The following is a 24,886-nucleotide window of genomic DNA, read 5'->3' on the forward strand; positions in this document are numbered from 1 at the left end:
AACCAGAGAGGACAACACAGTTTCGTGCTGATTTTGCTTTGTGTTTATGTGGCGGACCCTGCCACCTCCCTAGCTTCAAACAGAGTTCAGGGACATTCTTTTGGTCTGAGAACAGCTTTTTTTATTCAGTTATGGAAAAGATAAATATTTCTGACCCCATTCATATTGTGAATATTACAAAACAGTTTGAATTTCGTCTCCAAAACTACCTAGTTCCCCTTCAAGTATTGCTATAATACAAACTGCGTTTAGATAGCCTTTACATTTCATACATTACATGTATATATTAAGACTACATATTACATTTATATTAATAATATTAATTAATATTTTTTCACAATATTTATCTATAATTTGGGAAGCTAGCAGAGAGGAACACATTAATGCACCACACAGACACAATAACAAGCGCCCCCTCTCGTCATGTTAAAGTTGAGCCGTCCAGAAGCGAAGCGGTGCTCAGCCCGGCCTCTGCTGGTGAAGGTTGTGTCTTCACATCCACTTCTTGGGGCCCCTCCGGTCCTGGTACCTCTCAGCTGGTGGCTCTGTCTCTTGAGCCCGACCGCCGCCGAGCTCCCACTTCCCGCGGTCAGCAGCCTCCCGGCCCTCCTCCACAGAGGAGGGGCCACTCACTCCAGCCAACTTCGGGAGAAAATGTCTGGAATTCCGTTTCCGCTTTAGGGAGTGGACAGTGATTTTTTTTTTTTTTTTTTCCCTATCCTTCACTTCCAAACCAACTTATATTTCCACGTCCGCTCGGGCAGTTCGGTGACAACTGTCCCGGATCGAACCGCCGCAACGACCATGGCCTCTTCGCCTCAGAAGTCACCGTCCTCTCCGAAATCCCCGACGCCCAAATCTCCGTCCTCCAGAAAGAAAGACGACTCTTTCCTGGGGAAACTTGGCGGAACTTTGGCAAGAAGGAAAAAGGCGAAAGAAGGTAAAACAGCTTGCGAAAACAATGGGCGAAAAACTAGCCGAAAGGCTGGCGGATAGTTTGACTTTATCGTCTTTAAATGTGAATGCACAATGATTTGAGTTTTAACGATATCTACATCCTAACTATCAGACAGCGGGAGCCTCTTGGTGCAGGAAAAAAAAAATGCCCACGAACTCAACACTACTGCGCAGTCAAAATTCACGAAGCTAACACGTTTAACGCTGAATATCACTTTTAATTCAACTTTGAACACGCTGTTTATGACGAAGAAACACCGTAAACTACAACGTGTGCTTGCTTGTGTGTGTTTTCATGGCCGCGGGCTGTGTCTGTATCCATGTAAGGTATTGAGCCCGCTACTACTGTAATGAGTGAGGAATGAGGCACGAGTAAACACAGGCCCGTCACTGACTGAGGCAGGAGGCTCCTCCAGCACCAGCACCACCCTCCTCCTCCTCCTCCTCCTCCTCCGACACTGTGGGAACACAGGGAGCAGTGGTGCCTCTCATGGGGAAAAGGGTGCACGGTCACAGGTCAGGGTCAGATAAGGGACAGCGGCTCTGGAGCTCACACAGGGATTCACTGTCGGTTAACCTCACCTTCATTCATGATAGTCATAAACCTCGCTGTGTTGGCCTTTAACTACCAAGAAGGTGCTGTAAATAAGAATGCTCTCCCACCCCCCCAAAAAAATCTCTTTTTAAATGCCCGGTGCAGTTTGTAGCCACGCAGGGTCGCTGTGGAAATACACAGAGCTTGACATTCATTGTTAAAGGCCAGGTTTTATCATCCAGGGAGAAAGGTCCCTTTCAATTGGATGATTACTTTGTGTCATTCAGGATACTGTTGCACAGCTGAGCCCCCGTTTTATGCTGCCTCTGTCTGCAAGACATGCATGCAATCACATTACATTCATGCCGCCATTCTGTGTGCGCGCACACACACACACACACAGGCGCACACAGAAAGGTGTACATCCAGTGCAGTGTTGCTCCATGATTTGATGGAAGACTCGGGCTGGTCGCTCTCGTGTTGATCATTGATTAAATTTAAGTCCTCGTGGCGTTTTATGGCAGTGGCCGCGTGCGCCGGGGAGAGAGGTGCAGCCAGCTTGAGTGGGCGACACGCCAGGATGGAAAAGGAAAAAAAGGAGCAGGGAGTGAAGGATGAGAATGTGATCTATAGGATGGGGATGAGATGATATAAAAATAGAAGGTCAGATGGTTTAAAAGTATTAGCGGGGGCTGAGCCTATTGTGTAGGGACGAACGCCTGTGGATGCATTGTGGATATAGTGCAGACATCATACAGGAGAGGTAACATATGATCATATTCCTACATGAAATAAGAGCAGATACAGAATTAATATCCAGGTGAGGTGTTATATCAGAGACGCGTGAGCTCAGCCCGTGGAGGATGAGCTGCAGGGGAGACCACTGGTGCTGCTAGCAAGGAAAGGATGCTTGAGTTTGGGGGACGGAGACAGACAGATATGGGCTGTGGAGCGCTCTGCCCTCCAGGTAGGACACGGCATCAGCATGAATAATTTTCTTACATTAAGGCATCACGCGGAAAGCATGTTCCTGACTGATCCATATGTTGACGTTGCTTTTCATTGTCATCCTTGTCCTCACACGTACCGCAGTTTTTATAACACCGGCCCGGTGGGGAGGAGGGATGTGCAGTGGGGACACTGAGGACGCCTCTGCTTATACTGACAATGAATCAGATCTGCACTCATCATATACAGTGTGTTCACAGAGGTGGCTTTTAACACTGGGACTGGTGCAGACTTGCTTGACATAGTGGTGTGGAAGCACAATAGTGGAGTGGTACCATGGTCATCTCTCCTTAATTATCTACCCGCTATACTTATAATAACACGCAACCTAGGCTTCAAATTGCTCATCCTTAAATAGCACAAGTGATAATCACAGTTACATCAGCTTGTGCTAATTGGTATGGGTTTTTTTTTCTGTATAGCAGCTTTACCCCCAAATGAGTCTGTAGATTACATTGCCAGCCACTGACAGTTGGTGTGAAAGTTTTATGTCAGTTTCAACTCAAACCGCGATCCACTGTTCAACGCTTTTATCTGTTATCAATCCACAAAACAATAGGTATCAGTCATGTGCTATCTGTGGGCCTAACATATAGTCTACTGACACTATTTTTGTTTTCACATGACCAGAAACTGTGGGAATGACTGCTCTTTATGTGTCTGTAATATGCAACACTACTGTTTGACTATTAAGGTGATTATTTTTGTATGTGAACTGGTGAACTGAGGGGGGAAACAGAATTTAAATTCTTTTAACTAAATTCCACCCATTCCTGGAATTTCTATATGTGTGATGTGTTTGACATCCAAACAACCACAGTGTAGTCTTCCTATGGAGTAGTCTTTATGGAATTGAAGATGAGTCTTGAATCTGTCTGTTTATTTGCTCCAGCCAGTCCAACATTCACTGTGAACCCCTCACAGGACAGACCTGTCATCATTTTCTTCACACAATATTCCCGGACTTGTAGGTATATAAATGGATAGTTTTTTCAAGAGCAAATTCCTTTTCGACTCATGATATTCTCAGATTATTCTGAAACTGATGACATATATGCCATTCCAATTCGGAAATTGTCTTGTTGTAATTTTTAGAAAAGTTTAGTTGAAGTTGATATGTACTTACATTATCCTAAATGTTTAAATCCTAAACAATGCAGTTAACAAAAACCACAGAATTACCAACAATTAAAAACCAGAGAAATCCCCATGTTTCCTCAAGGTAAACAAGGTAAAAAGCGGGGAGACTCAGAGGGTGAGGAAGGAAGTCGGCGCGTGAGACTAAACGTAACGTGAATGAAAATTTAGAACATTACCTCATCTGTGATATTTGTGCACATCAGATGGTGAGGGTGTGTATTCATCCAGAAGGTGTGGCTCTGCATCCGACCCTCCTCCAGAGCAGGCCGACTCTTAAGCAGGTGGACAGCAGTTCCGCCCCCGGTTCCTCTCAGCAATCCCAGCACAAAACTCGAAAAATGTCTTTTATTTTGTTTTGATTGAGAAACCCATACTGGCAGATAATGAATATTATGCGTTAGGGTGTAATTCCTGTCTCCCTTTACTGGATGGCATTTGTATCTACTGTGGAGTCATTGTCAAGACCATTTTCATGTTAACTGTACCCACTGTTCTTATTGATCTTTTTATAATTTCTTGATACTTTTTACATGTTGTCTAACTGGACCCCAGGGAAGTATTCAGCTATACAAACAACATACATAATGATTTTGCTAAGTTTTATGTGTCATGCAGTGGGGGAAAGAAAATAAAGATGGTTTTGATGTACGTGAGCGGAACTGCTCTGTCTTGTAGACTGGAGCAGTGTTAGTGATGCCGAGCGAGCAAGTGGTAATTTCAGAGAGAGAAGAGCGGAGCATGTACTGCTCTGTAGGAATATTCTCACACCGCTGTGTGAGCACTTGTGTGTGTGTGGTGTTGATTAAGCGGATATTGTTCCAGTGAAGGCAGAGAGATGCACAGGATGTTCACTGCATGCTTTCAGCGCACACACAGATGAGCAGTGATCAGGCCTCCTCAGGTATCTGACACACTGAGAAGAATGGCATGCTGGGCTTCTTTTAAAGCTCGCTGAGAAGCAGGAAGCAGCACCGGTCTGTGTTTGTCTGACGTCAAATGAATCTCGACGGAGGGTCTGCTAATAGTACTTTGTGGAAACAAGGGAACATTTAGGGAGCTGTCCAAACTACTGCTCATCCCTGCAAGTGATTATTACTCACTGAGGTGTTCTGTCTTTGTCTCAGCCGATCTGCTCTTCATGTAGCAGTTATCTAATTGATTGTCATTTTGAGTGGCTTCAGAGGTGGACGTGTCAGGCAGCCTTGTTCCAGATACATGTGGCTTGAGTTTAAGCTTGAGGTTGGAGAGTGAACTTTGTCAACTTAGGCTGCTTTACCTGTGTTTTCGACTTTTATTACAGACCATTTAAATAATAAATCATTTAGGTCTTTCATCGAGCAAACACACTAAACATTCACTGGTTTAAGCTTTTCAAATTGTGCTTTTGTGTTTTATATAATTGTGCATTGAATATATTTGGACCTTAGAGTGTTGGATGAGTCGAACAAGTGATTTTGGGCTGTGGGAGATAGTGATGGGTTTTTACAAACTATGATTACCTGATCAAAAATAAAATTGTAAGTTGCAGCCCTAATTGCGATAAACAGTCACTGACTATTATTTTATTTTGAATCAATTCCATTGTTCACTATCCTGCTCCAGTAGATTTTTAGTAGAGAACCAAATGTGTATTACGTAAGTGTTGAAAGTAGTTCCCAGAAAATACACAGTTTGCTCTAGCAGGTTTTAAACTATGGTGCCTACCGGTTTAGTAAATCAGCTGGTGTTATTAAAAGACAAGAAATAGGTGTTTGTGACATTTTTCTTTTTGACTGTCTGAAAAAGAGACAGGCTAATGCGGTGTCACTTTTGATCTTGTCACTGGAATATTTAACAATAAGAAAAATCTATAATAAGGCCAACAAAGAAGACATGGCAGGAGAGTCCTCACAGCGTCCCTGATATCAGCATTGTTTGTCTTATCTAAATCTGATAAAATGTTTGTATCTCTTTCTCGTAGTGTCTGAGCTTCAGGAGGAGGGGATTAATGCCATCAACCTTCCTCTCAGCCCCTCCCACTATGAGCTGGATCCCGAGGACACCATGCTCGGTAAACCACTTTATTCACAGTTCCTGTTACACACATTTTCTGAAGGTGTTTGCTTTGAGGCCAGTGGTTTAGATTAAAAGACAAATGGATATGGGTCTTGATGACCTTAGTCCAAAGAGTAATTCAATAAATGTCAAAAAAGCCATTTCTGGACATTAATTAAAAAATGTTAAATGTAACATTAAATAACGTTAAATGTTCACATGAAATAATGTTAACTGTTAACATTAATTGATGTTAAATGTTCACTTTAAATAATGTTACGTGTTCAGAATAAGTTATGTTAACTGTTAACATTAAATAATGTTAATTGTTCACATGAAATAATGTTTTACAATAACATACATATATGTTAGCTATCAATGCATGCTGCAGATTAGTTCAGATCACCACCTGTTGTGTTGGATTACAGTACAGTAGAGAATTGTGTACTCAACAATGGTTGTGGACAGGTGCAGTAGGCATGCTGAGACCATAATGTGCTCAAACAGGAGAGCTGGGAGGCTCATCCAGCACTGGCTTGTGACAGTATGGTGTCTGCTGTACCACTGTATTAGCTCAGCTAATCTGACAACCACCTTTTAGCCAGCAGTCAACAAACCAACACTGATGATGAACACTCACTTCTGATGTGCCAAGACACAGACTGGTGCTGGACAGAACTGAACCATTAGAACTACAAAGGGTGGTTGTGAACACCAGCCCGATTTTTCTCGGGGGTTGGGACTCATAAGGGTGGGAACCATTGCCATAGCAGAAAATTCACTGTGCCCAAGCGAGTCAGGAGTGTCCTCACCAGCTCATCACTTCCCGCTGTTACTCTGACAGCAACCTCGAACCAGTGAAGGAAGATTCACCATCTCATCCCTGAGCCAGGCGACCGTCTGACATGCATGTTTAAAAGCATCTTTGTCTCTGCGCTACACGTCCATGACTTAATGTTAGTTGCGATCAGCCTCAGGAAGCTTAGTGATGAAAACCATACGGCAATAACATAACACAACACAGCCACAATGAAAGAAAGCAATGACAACTGCTTGCAGAATACAAACACAGCTGCCACTGGCCCAACCCTGGTACAGATGGAGCATGATAATGACAATGTGTTTACTGTTACAACCATACCTGCTCACAAGTAGCTCCCTGTGTTGAACATACACAGATTAATTGTATAGACAGACAGTTTTTTGGGGGATCCTTTATTGAACTTGGGAAGAAGATTTAAGAAACTTAACTTCATAACTAACTTAATTTCTGTTGTTTATTATTGGATCCGTGAAGTTTGGGTAACTAGAGTTGAACTTTATTCCAGAGTTCAATATATACCACAATCTGTGGTGAATACTATTTGAACTTGTCTAACCCTAACCAGCAAAAGTCACACAGATTAAGTCGAGCCATTGTCATGAAATACCCCTTTCTGTTCTGAGAAAATGTTTAGATTACAAATGACAGTGACGGGACAGAAAATCATTTGTTGATCTTTACAAATACAAATGTCATAGTTGTTGATTTGGAGAATCATGACACCCCTAGTTGCTATTCTTCCTCAACCATTTATCCTGTTTCTGCTCATCCATTAGAGGAGAATGAAGTGCGCACCATGGTGGACCCTAACTCCAAGAATGACCGCAAACTGCAGGAGCTAATGAAGGTGAAGTTTAAATGATTTTATCTACTATTTACCTTGGATATACAGTATTTCAGTGTGGTATAGTGCTCCATCTCTTGATGATTTGCAAGATAAGAAATAAGTAAGTATGAATAAAAAGCTAAATTAGTGCTCAGAGTGTGAAGGTATGGGTCAGTGATCACATTTGAGGTCATTTGAGTCATCAGGCGCAGCTCATCACATATGGAACACCATCCCCACTTTAAAACTTGTGGTGGCAGCATGGTGCTGCAGAGCAGGCACACATGTGAGGACTGGCGAGCAATCACTGGAGTCAAATAGGCGAATTCTTTTGTTAGGCTACCAAAGGCCTCAGATTGGGGCAACGATTTATGTCTCAGCAGGACAGTTTTCCTCGGCATTTCTCCCAATCAACACTGGTCTAACTTCAAAAAAGTTCCACAGTCCTTATATGACCGAGCTAAAACTCACACTCATATTTCATTGAAAATCTGTGAAATGACTTGGAAGATAGAAGATTTCAGACATATTGCCAGACTAGGTCTGAGTGCATTTGCAAAAGACGTCTCTTACCATCAGGAGGTCGGTACAGACTAGGGATGGACAATGATTTTCGAATATTCTAATATTCATTAACTTAAAAACAGTTAGAATTGTTCTTGGATGTTGGTTTTGTTTGTTTTTTTATCTGGTTTTAATGGCACCTGGAAATAACGCAATAGCATCAAATAATGCGCAAGAATATGCTGCAAATAATACAAACAGCGGAAACATGCACAGACATCTACGGCCATCAAAAAGTTCTGTGTGGATCCTCCTCAAGAAAATACACAAATATGAGGTGCAGTGCAAACTCAGCCAGCTACTGAAATAAAGCAGTATTGAGCGCTCTTCAAATAGTTGTCAAATAGTTAGCTAACAATCTTTAACTTTGCCCATATAGGTGTTGATCGACTGGATAAATGATGTTCTGGTGGGGGAGAGGATCATTGTAAAGGATCTGGCTGAAGATCTGTATGATGGACAGGTCCTGCAGAAACTATTTGGTAAGGAGTTAAACCCTAAATGTGAAAGCGAGTAAATGTATTTAAAAAAAAAAAAAAAAGCTGTTGATTATATCCATGCTGAGTTAAAGGTTTCAGTCCTGACGAATGGTATGTATGTTCATTAATATAAAGCTCAGTGTCTGTGCCTGTGTCTTGTGCCTCAGAAAAGCTGGAAGGTGAGAAATTGAACGTAGCAGAGGTGACTCAGTCAGAGATCGCCCAGAAACAGAAGCTGCAGACTGTACTGGAACGCATCAATGACTCGCTCAAGCTCTCCACCAGGAACATTCGCTGGAACGTTGACTGTAAGTCTAAAGTTACTGATCTGTTTGTTAGTTAGCATTATAAAAGTACTGTTTTCTGCAGCAGTAAGCCATCTAGCGTTCAGCTTCGGTCCAGTACTGTTGCAATGTACTGTCACCTGTCACTGTGGACTTACTATCCGCTGAAATGGCTTTGAGATTACAGTACAGGTTGCATAGTAAAGTGAAGTGAATGTGATTGGGAGTTTTAAGTTAATTATTGAAAGACAGTAAGAGTGTGACCAGTACTTCTGTTTTTATGACCGATGCCAATATTACGGGATAAAAAAATTCTGGTATCGATATATCAGCCAATATACGCATTTTTTTCTTTTCCAACAATCTTACAAGTGTGGTTACAAACACAACTGGCAGGATATATTATTGTTTTACACTTTCTCGTCCTAAAATTACAAAAATGCACCGACAGGGTTAACTTAACTGGATATGTAATCATTAGAAAAATGTATAATTTATCAATAAAAGGTCCCATTTGTAAGAAAAGTTGATTTTTGAGTCTCTTTACCAACTCCTCAAAAAATATCGCAGTGGACAGGCCGGCTGCCACTGCGTAACATCACTTTTTAACGAGTTGGGAGTGAGACTCAAAAATCTATCTTTCAAACTAATAGGACCTTTGAAATAAATAAATTATAAATTTGAATAAAGTAGATTTAAATAAAAAAACATGATATTTTCTTTCAAAATGTCATTTTCATTAGGTGATGTATTGTTTGGGCTATTAAGTCAATGAAACAATATGCTGCTACACAACTGATAAATTAAATTAGATGAAATCAATATGAGACAATCATATGGCCCCCAGTCATTTGAAACACTCCTGAGGAAGGCAGTAGGCTGTTTCAAACATATTTATTCAAAAGAAGATAGTTATCAGATAGGTTCTGAGATTCCATCTATTGCATGTTCTTGAGAACAAAATAGAAAACAATAACATGCTCAGGATTTGTTGGTACTCCTGTCAGCTTGTTTGAGAGATATTTTGACAGGTCAAACACAGGTGTAACTAATGATTAATGATTAGTCTGCGATCATGCACGCTGTATCAGTGGAAGCGCTTACTGGAACCATGTGACCTGTTAGTCGGCTATAAGAAGTGTATATACAGAGAAACTGCATTTTAAACATGAATCTCATCCTGGACTTGGCTACAGCAAAGTTTTCTTTGTTAAAAGTTGAGATAATCATAATAACAACATTAAAGAATAAAGAATCAGTCTAATCTCATTGGTCTCCTCATAAATGGAGAGTACTTGCTACATGTCAGGTTGTTCCAAAACACCACTTGTCAGAATGCACTTGTCTTTCCATTGGATTAATATGCGCCTCATTGAGCTGGAAGCTTTCAGATTGAGGATGGCAGTGAATGTAGCCATGTAGGCCAATAAAGCTGTCCATGTCTCCTTTGGTGGAACTCTTCAGTGTGACACAGGAATAATGAGAATTACTATTAGCCTTGCAGCACACTGCCTTTAACATATGTCATTAGCCCAAACATATATACCATAGATGAGAGATGTAAGAGATACAGGGAGGACAAAATGGAATGAGAGTCATGGCAGTGCACAGATTAGTTTATGACTAGGGCAGAAACACGACATGACAGAGTCAAAGAGAAAAGCTTGCAGTAAGGAACCAAATAGATTTTAAGAATTTAGAGAGAAAAGATGTTATAAATGAACGAATTTCAAACCAAATAATATCATGTTTAAATGCACCTCTGGTAAAAGTGTGGCCTTGAAAGCTGTTTGTACAAGCCGTCTTCATAAATGCTAAAGAGCAAAGTGAATAACATGGAATGTAATTGATTTTGCACTCCTTTTATTTGGAGAGCTCTCCTTTAATCAATTCGCTTTTGTTTGCCCTTACTTTCATCCCCCGTTCTGTAGCTTTAAAATAACTTATGTGGATCCTATTATGCAGTGAGGATCAAATTGGTTTTCTGAAGGCTTTTAGCTTGCTCTCTATAATGTCTTTGCCAGGTTAACTTAAAACACTTAATTGATCCTGATTGTGTTGTGTATCCAAAGGTAAATCCTATTTGTTCGGATGACTAAAAACATTTCGCACAGTGTGTCTGACTGAGCACAGTCCTTAAGGGTGATTTCATGCTGCAGATGGAGACTTAAGATTAGATTGTTGTTGTTGTTGTTTTGTTTAATCTTTCTCCTAAAGATTGTATTTTTGTAACCTTTCTTCAATGTCAAGGCAACTTTTGGCACCTTGTGTCTGTATTTATCACTGACAGTATGTGACCTTCAAATCTAAATTCCTGAAAGGATAAAAATTGTAGAAAATATGTGGCTTGTGATTTTGTCTTTCTTCTGCTCTTCTTGTTAGCTGTTCATGCCAAGAGTATAGTTGCCATCCTGCACCTGCTTGTGGCACTGTCGCAACACTTCAGAGCACCAATCAGATTGCCAGACCATGTTTCTATTCAAGTGGTGGTTGTCCAGGTGGGTGTAACTTTGTGTTTGAAGGCTTGCTAGAACAAATTTACAGTCTCTGTCTACTTACTTGCATAACGAGTCGTCACCTTTTATTGAGAGTTTCACTTCATAACACCTTTCTCCACTGCCGTCAATTTATCATTGGCTTTTCTCACTTTTTTCAGTCATATTCAATAGAATTCATACATGCCTTCCTCCATTTATTTCTTTCAGAAAAGAGAGGGCATCCTTCAGTCCAGACAAATTCAGGAGGAAATCACTGGCAACACAGAGTAAGTGCGCTCTGCTTTTAGACGTATTTGTATGCCCTGCAGTGCATGTGTGGCATTAAGATGCAGTCTTGACAGATATTAGTGCTGGCACAAAATGGAACACTAGGCTGCTTAGAGATACAAAAATAGTTTCTACACCAACTTTATGAATTATTGCTGTTTTATGGATATGAGTATTTTTATTAGATTTATAGTGGTGGTGTAGCTTTATTTACTTTCTAACTATTGGATAGGGACACTAATAAACTACAAAAGTAGCACATTGACTGTTAAGACTGAAGCGCTCTGTTTACTATGTAAACATGGAAGTGTCTAGTCCATGTGTCTAATATATAAAGTTTCTTCAAGAGTGTATTTTCTTTTTTTCTGTTAGTTGCAACCAACCAATACCACTTACATCCACAGTGTAAAAACACTTCTCCTAGTATCAGCATATATTTTTCATTATATGCTAACTGGAGCACCAAAACAAAATTGTTTGCCTACACTTCAGCACTTAACAGACAGGTTAACCAGTTGTTCACATCACCTTCTGTGGCTCCAGAGGGAGCTATATGAAATCTGGTGTTATTTGAATCGGCATCAGTTGGAACCACAGAGCAAATGAAAGGAAGATCTTGTGGTGTGGAGTAGTGAGTTCCATTTAACTCTAAAATTGGAAATCATAGCTGGAAATAAACTACCCGAGTTGACTGTGTTCCATTACAACAAGTCTCAAATCCACTACTTGCCAGGTTAAAGACTGTTAGATTCTGTTAACAATACCAGTTCAGTAACGATGCATTATGCAGTATTTTGCACATACAAACAGCAAAGCAACATGTCCATGATAAATGTTGGACAGCACTCATTTAAGACACAAATAAGACAGAAGGGCTATTAAACCGTATGCTGTAAAGCTTTCAACACTGGTTACTGACAAAGCAGCCATGTTGGATTTTGAAGTTGGGGTTGCATCAGATTTTATGGGGCATTCCAGTTGAAAGTGTCGACAGGGAACTTGGAAGTTCAAACTTTCACTTCAAATGGAGTGTCCCATAAGAAAAGACTGAACTTACCAGACCTCTGCAACCCGCACCTCAGTCCTGCTTGAGTCTAGCTGCTTGAGGCTAAATTAGCTGCTTCTAGCATAACACTTAAATCTCCAACTAATCCATCAATGGTCCAGTTGCATTGTGGGTAATATAGGTTTAGAAGTAGGCACCAAACCCAAAGATAATACCTATTCAGTACAATGACAATTCCTTGCTGAGTGCATATGCCAGAAAATGTATTAGGGTTTTTTCAGAGGTATGCAGCCCACTGAATATGCACACTAGTGTCTTCTCCCGCTGACTGCGCCCAACAATTCCCGCTCTGCTCACTTGTAATAACATCACACATTTTTAAATAACTTTTCTCTGCTTGTGGAAAGTTTGACTACATTTTTAACCCTTGAGAGTTCCTGGGGACATTTTGTGCCATTCTGTTTTTTTATTTTCATGCCATTTTGGCTGTGTTGAATAAATAAAGCTCAAAGTTTCCAAATGATATTCATTTTTAAGAAATTTTAATTTTGCATTCCTTTATGTTAAGATTTCACTGTTGGACGACTAGCCTTCAATTTTTTATTTTTATATTTGTCTACCACTTTACACTACTTTTTCCCATTCGAAGCATGCAGCAAAATTTCAAACTTTTTACTGTTTTCTGCAAGGGTGACATACTACTGAAATGTTAAGTGCGTGTTGCTGTTGACGTTGGATTGTGTGTGTGTGTGCGTGTGTGTGTCCAGTGTCCAGCTTCATAAGTCTTTTCTCTTAGAAAGCCACACTCTGCATTATAAACTAATTCAATACCAAAAATGATGAGTAGTGTGAGAACCAAAACAAAATTGGACTTTTCTTTGGTTCTTGCTCAAGTTGTTTATGCAGGTACACTGCAGCCATGGTTAGAACTATGAGCAGTAGTGAGGGGTAGCCATTTTGGAGATGGCAAGACATTACAGCACACCGGAAGCTCTGGAAGTGATCATGTACGCTGAGTGCAAGGATGCTCCTCATCCTCCTCCGAGGACTCTGAGGCTGACACAGAGGAGGCCTCAGAGGGAGAAATAGACCAGCTCAAGTCAAGCTCTGACTCATCTGAAGATGAGAGTGGAGGGGAGATGGATGAAGCAGTGGCAGGATGGACTTTAAAAACCTTTTAAAAATATTTTGGTCTCACACAAACACTGCGACGCTCCGCTATGTCCCAGCAGCCAGTGGTTTGATCCCGGGGCCGACACACTGTGCTGCTGCCTGAATTAGTGACCTGACGTCCAGCTTTGAACTGCTGCTGATGGATGAAATCCTGCAGCATATTGTGGCCATGACAAACCTGCAGGGGAGACTAGCCAAACTGGCGAGATGTGGGCAAGGAGGAACTGCAGGCTTACATGGGGCTGCTCATTTTGGCTGGGTTAACCCTGACCCACCCCATGAGTGGGTTAGGGTTAGTGTGAGTTTTCTTCCAAAATGATGATCGACTTTTTTTTTTATAAAAAGACAGTGGATCTATGTAAACATACTAAAAGTGTTAAAAACAAAACCTAATCAATATTTGATATATATATTTCAGGCTGAAGACGTTTTAAAAGATTGACTTGTTTAAAGTGGAAAAAAATATTAGTGTATATAATATTTTTTCGGCAGTTTTTGGGAAGGTGACATTTTTTGTCATTAGTGTTTTTTTAAGGAACTCTTAAGGGTTAATATAAAATCTCTGTGGATCAAACATTCATAATAGAAAGAGTCATAATTGACCTTGTTTTGTGGTTTGAGTTGTCATGTTTTTTGGTTTGAGTTGTCATGTCAGAAGTTTAACTGCAACATCACAAATGGCTACGAGGCAAAACTGGAGGCAAGGCAGAGTGGGGGCATCGTATCCAGATCTAAATAAAGCATTCATTGTTTTGATAAGGGAAGAATGTGTGGCATAAATAATATGATCTCTGTGGTTCTTCTGCATCAATTCTTAACAGCCTAGAAAACAAGATGATTATAATTTATATCAGAAATTATCCGCCTCCTTTTGGGGCTCGACAGTTTTTTGATATCTGACGCAGCAGACACATTACAATGGGGCCACAAAGGTATTGAGTTTTGATACTGAGCCTTAAACACAGCCTGTCAGTAGAATTCACAGCTGTGGTGAGACTTGAAACCACAAACCTTGAATTTCTTCTTTCTTTGCAAACAGAGCTGTGCAGCCCACTGCACTTTAGATGTTGTGCAATGGTGAATAAACAACTATTGTATTTCAACAAGATATGTGATGGCACCCTTAGCTTAGGTATTAGACAATTCACACACACGCACACAGAAACACACTCGCACACACAACCTTTTATTCTCCCTGTGAGGCTGTCCTGCAGCCTGACGGCAGCAACAACAGAGATAACAGCAGGCCAACACACACAAGCACACACATTTTGTCATGGTAGGTGGATACACTGTTAATAACACACACACACTCAGGCTCACTAGCACTCACATGGTCACAGTGGAAATACGGTTATTACCACACCACCAGGACCATTGCCCAGAACTGCCTGCCTTTGCCATCACAGATTACACCATGAACATGTGTGAAAGTGCGTGTGTGTGTGCGTGCGTGCATGCGCGTGTGTGTGTCCCTGCCATTTCTTGCTGGCCTGCCCAATGCGATATCTGTTCCTCGGGGACACTCACACTGCAACGCTCCCTACCCTCCAAAACCACCTGACCCTGTCCAACAGCAACGTCCTCCAAAGTGCTAACATTGTAATAATAGACAAGAGAGGGCCCTCCATTCCCATAGAAAAGCTGCATGTACACAGAGGCACGTCTTCATTCATTGTATCAATACCCAACAGTGTTGTTGTGCTGTTTAGGTGATTGCATTGTGTTATAGTATGTAGTCATTGTGAACGTCCCAGTGATGATACCCGGGTAATTTGAATACCCGAGGTGTACCTGTGTTTACTGTTAATCAAATTATAATACCCAAGCTACATTATTGTGTTGTCATTCCCGGGACATAATCCCTCCATTCTGTGCATTCCTCTGTGATTGAACTGGTAGCACTCATCTCTCATTTTCTTGTGTTTTCTATGAATATTCAACTGTGAAATTGTCAATAAGCAGCCTGTGAATTGTGTCGTTGACATATTCTGTCTCTTTCTTTGTCCTTTTTTTTGCCATTGCTCTCCCCTCTTTCTTCCTCTCTCTCTCTCTCTCTCAGGGCTTTCTCTGGCAGACACGGTATGTTCTGTTAAAGAAGTAAAATTTTCTTCACAAATGTTCACACATCATTTTTCCTTTTTTTGACTGATGTTTCATTTCACGTTCACAGAGCGAGACGCTTTCGACACCCTGTTTGACCACGCTCCAGATAAACTGAATGTTGTCAAAAAGGTAAAGGCAAATAACATTTCAATACATGCAAAGGTCGAAAATAAAATATATTAAAATTACATACAAAAGCCAGAATATCTTATTTTGAACACTGAGTGTTGTCCTTCAGTGCATCATCCATTTAAACACCACAGGATAGTGTGTCTGAAACGCACAAGCTGCCTACACTTGCCCTCTAAACCCGACATCTCGCATCCATTTCACATATTCAACTCTCTAACTTACACGGTGGCCAACAGTACACATGGCCATTAGTTAATTATCTGTTGTTAAAGGATAATGTCAGATTTTATTTACTGTCTTTTGACTGTACACAATGTCTTTGAATCTTTGCCACCAGCTGAGCTGTGGGGTTCAATGAGCAGAGCAAACTAGTTTTTTTGCTTTTACAGAGCCCTATCTAAGGTTTGTTCTGTTTACTGGAGTGAGCAACTTTTCCACTGTGTAACTGATGGGATGGTAATGATTCTTCCAACTATTAGTCAATCTCTCAGGTGTTGCCAAGGAAACAGAGTTATGGCTCGTGGAAATAAAATATGTTTTGATCACAAAACATATGAAAAAAAAAAAAAAAATCATCTGAACTTTATTTTCACCATGATATAATCAGGATAATGCCCGTCCTCTGGCCCACAAGTAGTTTCTGATAATGGACCCCTCGCTTGGACATTATCTCTCACCTATTGAGGCACCATCACAGTTGGATACTGATCCCTCCAAAACAACTAGCAACTAGCAAGCAAATTTCTATGTAGTTACAATAGCTATTCTTAATACCTGTCACTGGGTTGGATTCTCGTGTCCCATGACTTATGTATCATAAGTCATAAAGTGACAAATATTATTATGGCAGGCTATTGAGGATGAATTGAAGAGGCACCTAGCCTGAGGAAAGAAGCTGCTCCTTAGTGTGGTGGTAGGGAACGCCACTACAAACAAAGTTTACTTTGCTTCACCATCATTATATGAACACTTTTAATCTCACATAGCCACAGATAGATACAGCACCTCGTGCCTATGCACTCTGTAAACAGCTGTGTTTTAGAAGAAAAGAAAATAGTTATTGGTTATCAGTCATCGGCAGATGATGAAATTATAGCTTATAAACAAAGCCAATAATGAAAGCAGTGACAGACAGTATGTGGCAGTATGCACCTTTTTTAAAGTTGGTTTGCCAACTGCTAATCAACACAGAGGAGAGGAACAACAACGACAACAATGCTGTTGTCACGTTCATGATGTAGAGCTTCTGCAGCTGTGTAGAACCACCCGATGGAGACAAGTACTACACATTGTTGCTGGAGTGCCCATTGTTTTTCAAGTTCAGAAGAATACAACACAATTGTAACTTGCAATATTATCAGTTATCGTATCGGCCATGTATAGTAGGTGATTATCAATTATTGGTATCGGCAGAAACAAATCCACATCGTTCACCCTTAGAAAATAGTAATAAAAATGTGAAAGAAGCCGTCTTTCTTTTACTTGCTTTCAAAACAAATGCACACATTTCCTTCAGCAAACCTTGAATCTAGTGTCTCCTTCGTCTTACAGAGCCAGATACATTAATTTTTTTTTATTAAGTGTGTATCAAAGCTTGTGTCAAGGCACATTAATTATCAGAGGTTAACTGTATGTCAGAATCAAACGTCCGGCTGAAGATTACTTTCTTACGCTACAGTATAAAAGGAAAAGGAAAAAAAAGTTATTGCCTTGATGCACTATCAGTTGAATCTATGAATAGAGGTTTCTGCCTTTATATTCAAATATTACACAGCATTAAGTCACCTCAGCTCAAAATAAAATCTCTGTTTGTCCTTCAAGTTCTTTTTATATATCAGTGTGTCTCACATGACAGCGGGCTTGCTGTTGCTGTAGTGGTTCCTCCGAACTGTATTTAAATCAAATTCTATCATTCCTATAACACAGGAGACTGTCTGAGTGAGCAGTATCATGACGCAGCTGCACAATGTAGATTGAAAGTGACTTTCTTCTTTTTTTAAAGGCAGCCTACAGTCATTCTTAAGTGTTTAAACAGCACTTCAGTGACTGTGTGTTATAATTTACCACGTTTGTTGAAGTAGCTGAAATAGACACAAGAGCGTCTGGCTGCAGACCTCCAGACAGTCCCAGGATGCTGTTAAGCCAAGATCCAAATTGATTTCTAAACATTTAAAATCCACTATATTTCAGCCTGGAATCCTTTTCAAGTGCAATTTGTCAACCACACTATTACAGTTTTGTCCAATTGTGACCTGATGTCTTTTATCTGTATATTTTTTAAATCTTGGCCTTTAACATACTAAATTTTTTATCTATAATTGCTGGCCCCTGTGTTTTGTCCCTGTCAGATTAAAGCCGAACAATATATTTGATTGTAATGTAGGCTGCAGCCTGGGAGTCTGGTAAATGATGATGTGATGGACGACAGTTGGTAAAACTTTATTGTCTTTACCTGACACTTTTCCCCGCGTTGACTCTGGCTCGTTCTTATTAAAAGAAAAAATATGTACACTGTTGCTATGGTGTTATTTGATTACTTGTTTTAATCTCCAAGCATGAGCTCAACTGAGAGTGAACAAAGTCTGATCAGCTGTGAGTTTTCCATCTCAGCTTGGAGTTCAGGGCTCTCTGACAACATGCCCAAGCCTGGGACTTAATGTTATTGTTGTTAAAGGAAGAGTAATTTTTGCTTTTGTTAGTAGACAATCTTTCAATCTAGTAGAACGTTATGCATTTACGAGACACTAACATTAACTCTTGTGTGAGAAAGTTAATTCTTGACCTTGGAGTAGAAAACAGAAAATCACTCAAGGTTCACCCGGTGCTTTTGACTGGCACTTTCAATCCCATCTAATGATGTTTGTCAGTGAATGGAGTGTGCTCGACATTTGTTTTTTTAGAAATCAGAAAAAATGGGCATAGCTGAAGCAGCTGCTGTTCATCAAAAAAATGTTTGTAGATCTGTGTATGCAGATCATTTCCTGTCTTGTTTGAAACAAACTTTTCCTTTGTGTTTTCTCAGACATTGATCACATTTGTGAACAAACACCTGAACAAGCTCAACCTGGAGGTGTCTGAATTGGACACACAGGTATGTCAAACAAGCTACATACACACATGGGAAGACATTTTCAAGTTCAAGTTCAAACATCCTTTTGTACTGTAAAATGTGTGCCCTTTAGATTCAGATTTTTTATATTTACGATATGAATAAGATAACACAAATTCCAATTTCCATTTCTGAATACACACGCTGTTCTCAGAAAATAAGGTCTGTTTGAAGCTAGGAAGGTGGCAGCGTCCGCCAAGTAAAAGGATATGACACTGAGTTGTCCTTTAAGGTCAGTTTGTTGATTCAGTCATGAAAAAGAAGTTAGTTTGTTTAGGCATAAAAAAATTAGTCACTGAAGAGCCCTCCCTCCCAACAAACAACTTCCCCTGCAAAAACTACATGATGCACCTTTAACATGACTAGTTGCTGTTTTGTTTTTTACTGTGGCATTCTGTTTTTGTCAACCTTTAAAGGGGCACTTCACCTTAGTCAAAAAAATATCAGACAGATGTTGTACTAATAGCTCATGAACATGCCCTCTGTAACATACAGCATATGTTTTCTGTCTTTAATTAGTCTTAAGGAAACAGTTGTTTAAAAATCCTCCTACCAGAGATAATGTCACTCATTTCTGAATCAGAATACCAGTTGAATGGTCTGACTGGTGTTCCATCACCTGACTGTGCTGCTGTCTCAGTTTGCAGACGGTGTTTACCTGGTCTTGCTGATGGGGCTGTTGGAGGGATACTTTGTGCCACTCTACAATTTCTTCCTCACACCAGAGAATTTTGACCAAAAGGTAAAGTGTGCTTTCTTTTTTCTTTATCCATCATCTTCTTCATCCGAGAGCAGTTTTGTGTTTACAGGAATACTCAGTCTCTGGCTGTTTGCTTGAAAAGTTCAACTGAATATGTTGGCTTCCTGACACAGACTTGTCTCTTCAGCACAGTCCACAGGCTCTTGATGGGGTTCAAGTCAGGACATTGGGAAGACCATTCCAAAACCTCAATTCTAGCCTGGTTTAGCCATTCCTTTACCACGTTTGATGCATGTTTGGGGTAACTTTTTTAATTTGGAGATAATCCTACCTTCTTCATTATTCCTTTATCTTTCTTTAAAGCAGCAGAGTCACTGACAGCAAAACAGCCTCCCAGCATAATACTACCAGCACCATGCTTGACAGTAGGTATGGTGTTCTTGGGGTTAAAGGCCTCACCTTCTCGCCTCCTAACAGAATGCTGGTCATTGCACTCAATGTGATGTGTGTGCAAGAACTGTGAGGAACTGTGGGAACGCTATAAACCCTCTGAGCAAACATCTGAGATATAATCACAATACAGATTGTGATGAAGTTATGCAGTGGCAGTCGAGAGGAGCGGTGCCGTCAGGGCGACACAGCTCACACTCGTTTTGCGCTGGTAGCGGGTGTTTCCCACATTTTTAGAAGTACATAATGCTGTTTTTATTAAGAGTTTGTACAAACTTTCGGCCTGGTATCGGCTTAGATCAGGAAAGGAAAACAATGGTATGGCACATCTCTAGCAAGTATTCAACAGCATTTACAATCGCAGCCATTTTTCTGCTATGCTTTGGGTGAGCAGTTCATTATGGTGGAGGTTAATTTTAAAGTATTGATGGATCAAATCTTTTCCTCTCAAGAAACTTGTGAAACAGGGCTCTCAATAGCTTGATAAATGCCATCCGTTTTCCCCAGAGCCCATTCAGAGCAGAGCCATCTCTCCTCTCCATTGGCCTCTGTAGTACTACGGTATTCTGAACAGGCAATCTGCAGAGACACCACAGTACCCTTTTGTCTGGGTCTTGGCCAGCAGCCCCTGCCAAGCTGCGAAGCAGAATGGGCATCAGTGTTACAATGTACACAACTGCGCGCACACACACACATAGACACATGAACATACACACAGTCTCCTGGCCCGGAAGAACAGGCACCAGCCCCACAGCATCTGTAATCTCCTTTTGCACAGGGAAACACTGGAGTGGCTTAGGGGCTCAGCTCTATTACTGTGTGTGTACATGTGTGTGTGCATGTGTGTGAGGGCCTAGAGGCCTATCGATGATACACTGAGGGTGGGCTGTGAAAAGAAGCACGATGCATCAAGAAAAGCACTCCTGCTTCTGCTCAGTAGATCTCCACTTAAGGTTCTTTCTCTTCCTCTCTTTTACACTGTATTAGATAGAGGTCACACCACTCTTCTCACAATAAGTCCTTGTTGGGCAAAGCTTCTAGTACACAACAGCAGGCCGAACACACAGATATAATGGGCAGAGAATAGGAAACATCTCCCAAGTCTCTCCATGTCTTCTCTGTGAGTGGTTACTCTGTCACAGGTTTATTTTCATATTCTCCCGTCAGCGGCTTTATGTCTTTGCTGGTCTCCTGAGCAGGACTGTGTGTCTGCTTGTCTACATGCTGTAGGACTGCTAATCAAAACAATTCCATCTTTAAATGGTCCACCTGAAAAAGATGCTCCAGATAAACGTCAGCCCTGCATTTTTGCTTCATTCATCATGTCCACCATAATTGTCAGTTTCCTGGAAAAAAAAAAACAAAAAAAAAAACGTATAACCGCTATCTGTAGCATGTGTGTTTGTCCTTATTCCAGCTGCACAAAATAATGTCATGATCGCTCTTTGATAAGTTCTATTCTCTCTTCTTCTATAAGCGTACTAGTTTGTACTTTTACACTGAATGTAATGGAGAAAAAAATCAATGACAGTATCACTTTATTGGAGGTAGGAGGTCTCTGAGTGACACTGCTGACATGTATCTATTGATAAATGAGGAAGTGTTTGTGCAGCTGCTGAAGGCTTATGGTTTTACAGAACAGAGCCGTGTTGTGTTTGCCGACACAGGAAGCTGTGGTAGCACGATTGAATCGACCCAGAGTGTATTGTGGGATTTAGGCAACCAGTGTCTACGTTCCCTTATCAGCGGGGAGCTGTGTGGAGTTGCATGATTTGTTCTTGCCAACCTCTGCCTGTATGTGTAAACTTCAGGTTGTGTGTGTGTCTGTGTATGCATGTATAGACAGTAGTGAACAGTAGTGCTTTGTTGTGCCCTAACAGCTTCGCCACTCTCTTTTTGCAGGTCCACAATGTGTCCTTCTCCTTTGAACTGATGCAGGACGGAGGTCTGGAGAGACAAAAGCCCCGACCAGAGGGTGAGACACACAACTGGACGTTTCTTGATTCCAGTACAGCTACTTGATTATTGTCTTTCTCTGGTGATAAATGTTTATTTATGGTAAGATGGCCCAAATTTAAAGAGTCGCTGTGTAGTTTTGGAAAGGAAATTCAAACTCAGAATTTAAATATTTACAATATGAATGTGGTAATAACACAAATTCAAAAATATGTATTTTTTCCATAAGAGGAAAATAAAGTCCCTAGAACTCTGTTTGAAGCTGGAGAGGTGGCAGGGTCCGCCACATATAGAAGCAAAATAAACCAGTATGAGACTGCATTGTCCTTTAAGGTCAGTTTGTTTATTCAGTGATTAAATTAAAGATTTTCTTTATTTAGTTTGTTTAGGTATAGAAATCAGTCAGTGAAGATCTTACTCTTCTCGCTAAAATTGAGTCCCCAAAACTACAGAGTGCACCTGTGACATCATCATCAGAGTGTGAAGAAACAAAAGCAGTGCTGATGTCTGCACACTGTGTTGCAGACATGTCTACTGAAGCTAGCTTGCTAACCAGCTAGCATCAGCCTGTCCCGACTCCTAATACCACATCAGGAGGCAACAGTCTGATGATATAGCACTCATTCAGAAAATGTTGGTGCACTGTAAATGTGATAATTTGCTTACGCTTTTTGTTGTACAACAGTAGAAAAAAAAACAATATAGTATGTTTTTGGAATCGGAGTTGTCTTTTCAATGTTGTGTTTGTTCCACTTCCCTCAAGTGGCAAAAATAAACATTGTTTATTAAGGTTTAAAAAGAAAAGAAGAAAATAATAAAAATATGTTTAACATCCTGTATTTCACAACCTTTGTAAATTAACTGAGGCAGATTGTTCATGTGTATTTAACATGACGATTCTCTTGATTGATAACTGAGCATTACCCATAACGTATGTCCAGTGTGGTTCATGGCGATCATGTGTTTACACCCAAAGCATCTCGCAGCCGTCTGCTGAACCTTGTTTGCTAGAGTGAAGAGCTGCCTGCTGGATATGAGCCATTACGCTGTAGAGAGGACGCACCCATAGTAAAGTCTCATGTGTGGTTAACTTGATTGTGGTTTAAACTCCCGCTGGATGTGTCCTATATGCATCTATAACTCTTATTTTGTCTCTCTCGCTTTTTCAGATATAGTCAACTGTGACCTTAAATCGACACTGCGCGTTCTCTACAACCTCTTCACCAGGTACCGGAATGTAGACTGAGCACCAAGAGGGAACACTTAATACCATGGACCACATACTAAAGCTTAACAATGTGTTACTTCCTCCTATTTGTTGTTGAAATTTGTTTTTATCTGAATGCATCTATCACATCTTGCACCACACACAAATGAGTATTTGGTCTTCCTGCAGAGATCTTTGGCTGGTGTGCCACAGAAAGATTTTTTTCTTTTTTAATGTACATTTGGCCTTGCTATACACTCCTACAGACATCTACGAATTAAATACGGTGGCCAATATTAATTTTTAGTTGAGTCATAGAGGACATTCTGTAACAAACAACACTTGTATCTTTTAATTCAGAAAAGAAAAAGTTTAACTGTATTTATTGTACATTTTTGATACACTTGTTCTTACTTTTCCAGCGAGTCCATTTTCCTTTGTCTGCTCATGTTCGTCATTCATAAGTGCCTTTATTTAAACATGTGAAGACTGTCAGCTCCCAATACTTAATATTGGGATGCATGTGCTCCCCTGATGTCTTAACACAACAGATTTCCTCTGCATGTGTGGAGGAACATTGAATTATTTGACCAAAGCTCTATTGTATTCTCACTGCAAGTCGTATAAAGGCTTTACTCTGCAGCCACTCGCTTTCTTGTGTTTTATATTGTCACACATATTGTATTTTCAATAGAGGTACCAACAAATTATAATACAGTATAAACCTCGTATTTGTTATACACTTTTAAATTTCACCCCTTTCTGCAAAACTAATGAACTATAGACTGAATTCAGTGTATGCTGTGATCTACTTTCAAGGCAGTTTCACCTCTTCAAACAACGAACACAGTAACTGTCTGAGGTTCGAGCGTCCAACACGTTCACTATAATTCATCTGTTTATGTTTTAATGCCATTGCATTCAATAAATCGTCCCTGAATGTAGATGTATTTTTTTTGTCCCTCAAAGGAATCAAAGAGGAATGTTTCTCCAACAAAAAAAACATATTGGGGCCAGATTTTTCCAATTTTGCATGCACATGAAGACAAGTGACCCTCCACAGCAATTTTCTTTCAGCTGAATGGAGCAGCAGTGTAAAAGCTTTATGAATTGGAGTTGACCCCAACACAGACCGAAAGAGATAGGACACTTACCGAATGGATGAAAAGGTTCATTTTTCCTCAACACATTCCACAATAGCTTTTTGAAAAGAAAGGGATTGTGTGTGTGTGTGTGTATACGCTGAAGCTGTGTGTGTTGATGTATTGTTAATTATATGTTAGTATCGCAGCGCTTTCTGCTGATACCCACACGCATGGCACGGACGGATTAAGATGTTTTTTTGACTGCAAGCTGCTTTTAAATTACTTTTGTTGCCTGTCTTGGTTTGTATTTGCTGGACATTTAACGTGTGTGTGTGTGTGTGTAGTCCTTAGATATAAAGTATGAATCTATAAGCGATAATCTTCCTGGGCTGTGATTTATTTCAAGGAGAGTATATTGTGGATCTAACTGAACCTTCCATCGTCCGCAGCGTTCTTATGCTTCACCTTCAAGCGGCACTCAAAATCTCCACATTTTGGTGGGCGAATAGAGAAAAGGCCTATAGGCCCATATGCAGTAAGTGCGCGA

General features: G+C 40.4%; 1 protein-coding gene across 1 annotated transcript; it reads left to right on the plus strand.

Annotated features, from left to right (window-relative positions):
* Window positions 1-463: 463 nt before the first annotated feature.
* Window positions 464-24,195, plus strand: parvaa (parvin, alpha a). Its single transcript, XM_037107547.1, has 13 exons — window positions 464-940; window positions 5,601-5,690; window positions 7,274-7,344; window positions 8,267-8,369; window positions 8,534-8,674; window positions 11,033-11,148; window positions 11,356-11,414; window positions 15,657-15,676; window positions 15,768-15,829; window positions 18,855-18,923; window positions 19,582-19,683; window positions 21,994-22,066; window positions 23,217-24,195. The coding sequence occupies exons 1-13, from the start codon at window positions 805-807 to the stop codon at window positions 23,291-23,293; spliced, it is 1,119 nt and encodes a 372-aa protein (XP_036963442.1). The 5' UTR covers window positions 464-804; the 3' UTR covers window positions 23,294-24,195.
* The last annotated feature ends 691 nt before the right edge of the window (window positions 24,196-24,886 follow it).

Source organism: Acanthopagrus latus, chromosome 8, assembly GCF_904848185.1.
Source record: "Acanthopagrus latus isolate v.2019 chromosome 8, fAcaLat1.1, whole genome shotgun sequence".
Taxonomy (NCBI): Eukaryota; Metazoa; Chordata; class Actinopteri; order Spariformes; family Sparidae; genus Acanthopagrus; species Acanthopagrus latus.

Coding starts and splice junctions, on each gene's coding strand:
- parvaa (XM_037107547.1), top strand. CDS start 805: ATGGCCTCTTCGCCTCAGAAGTCACCGTCCTCTCCGAAATCCCCGACG. Junction 7,345..8,266: donor AACTGCAGGAGCTAATGAAG/GTGAAGTTTAAA, acceptor TTGCCCATATAG/GTGTTGATCGACTGGATAAA. Junction 15,830..18,854: donor AACTGAATGTTGTCAAAAAG/GTAAAGGCAAAT, acceptor GTGTTTTCTCAG/ACATTGATCACATTTGTGAA.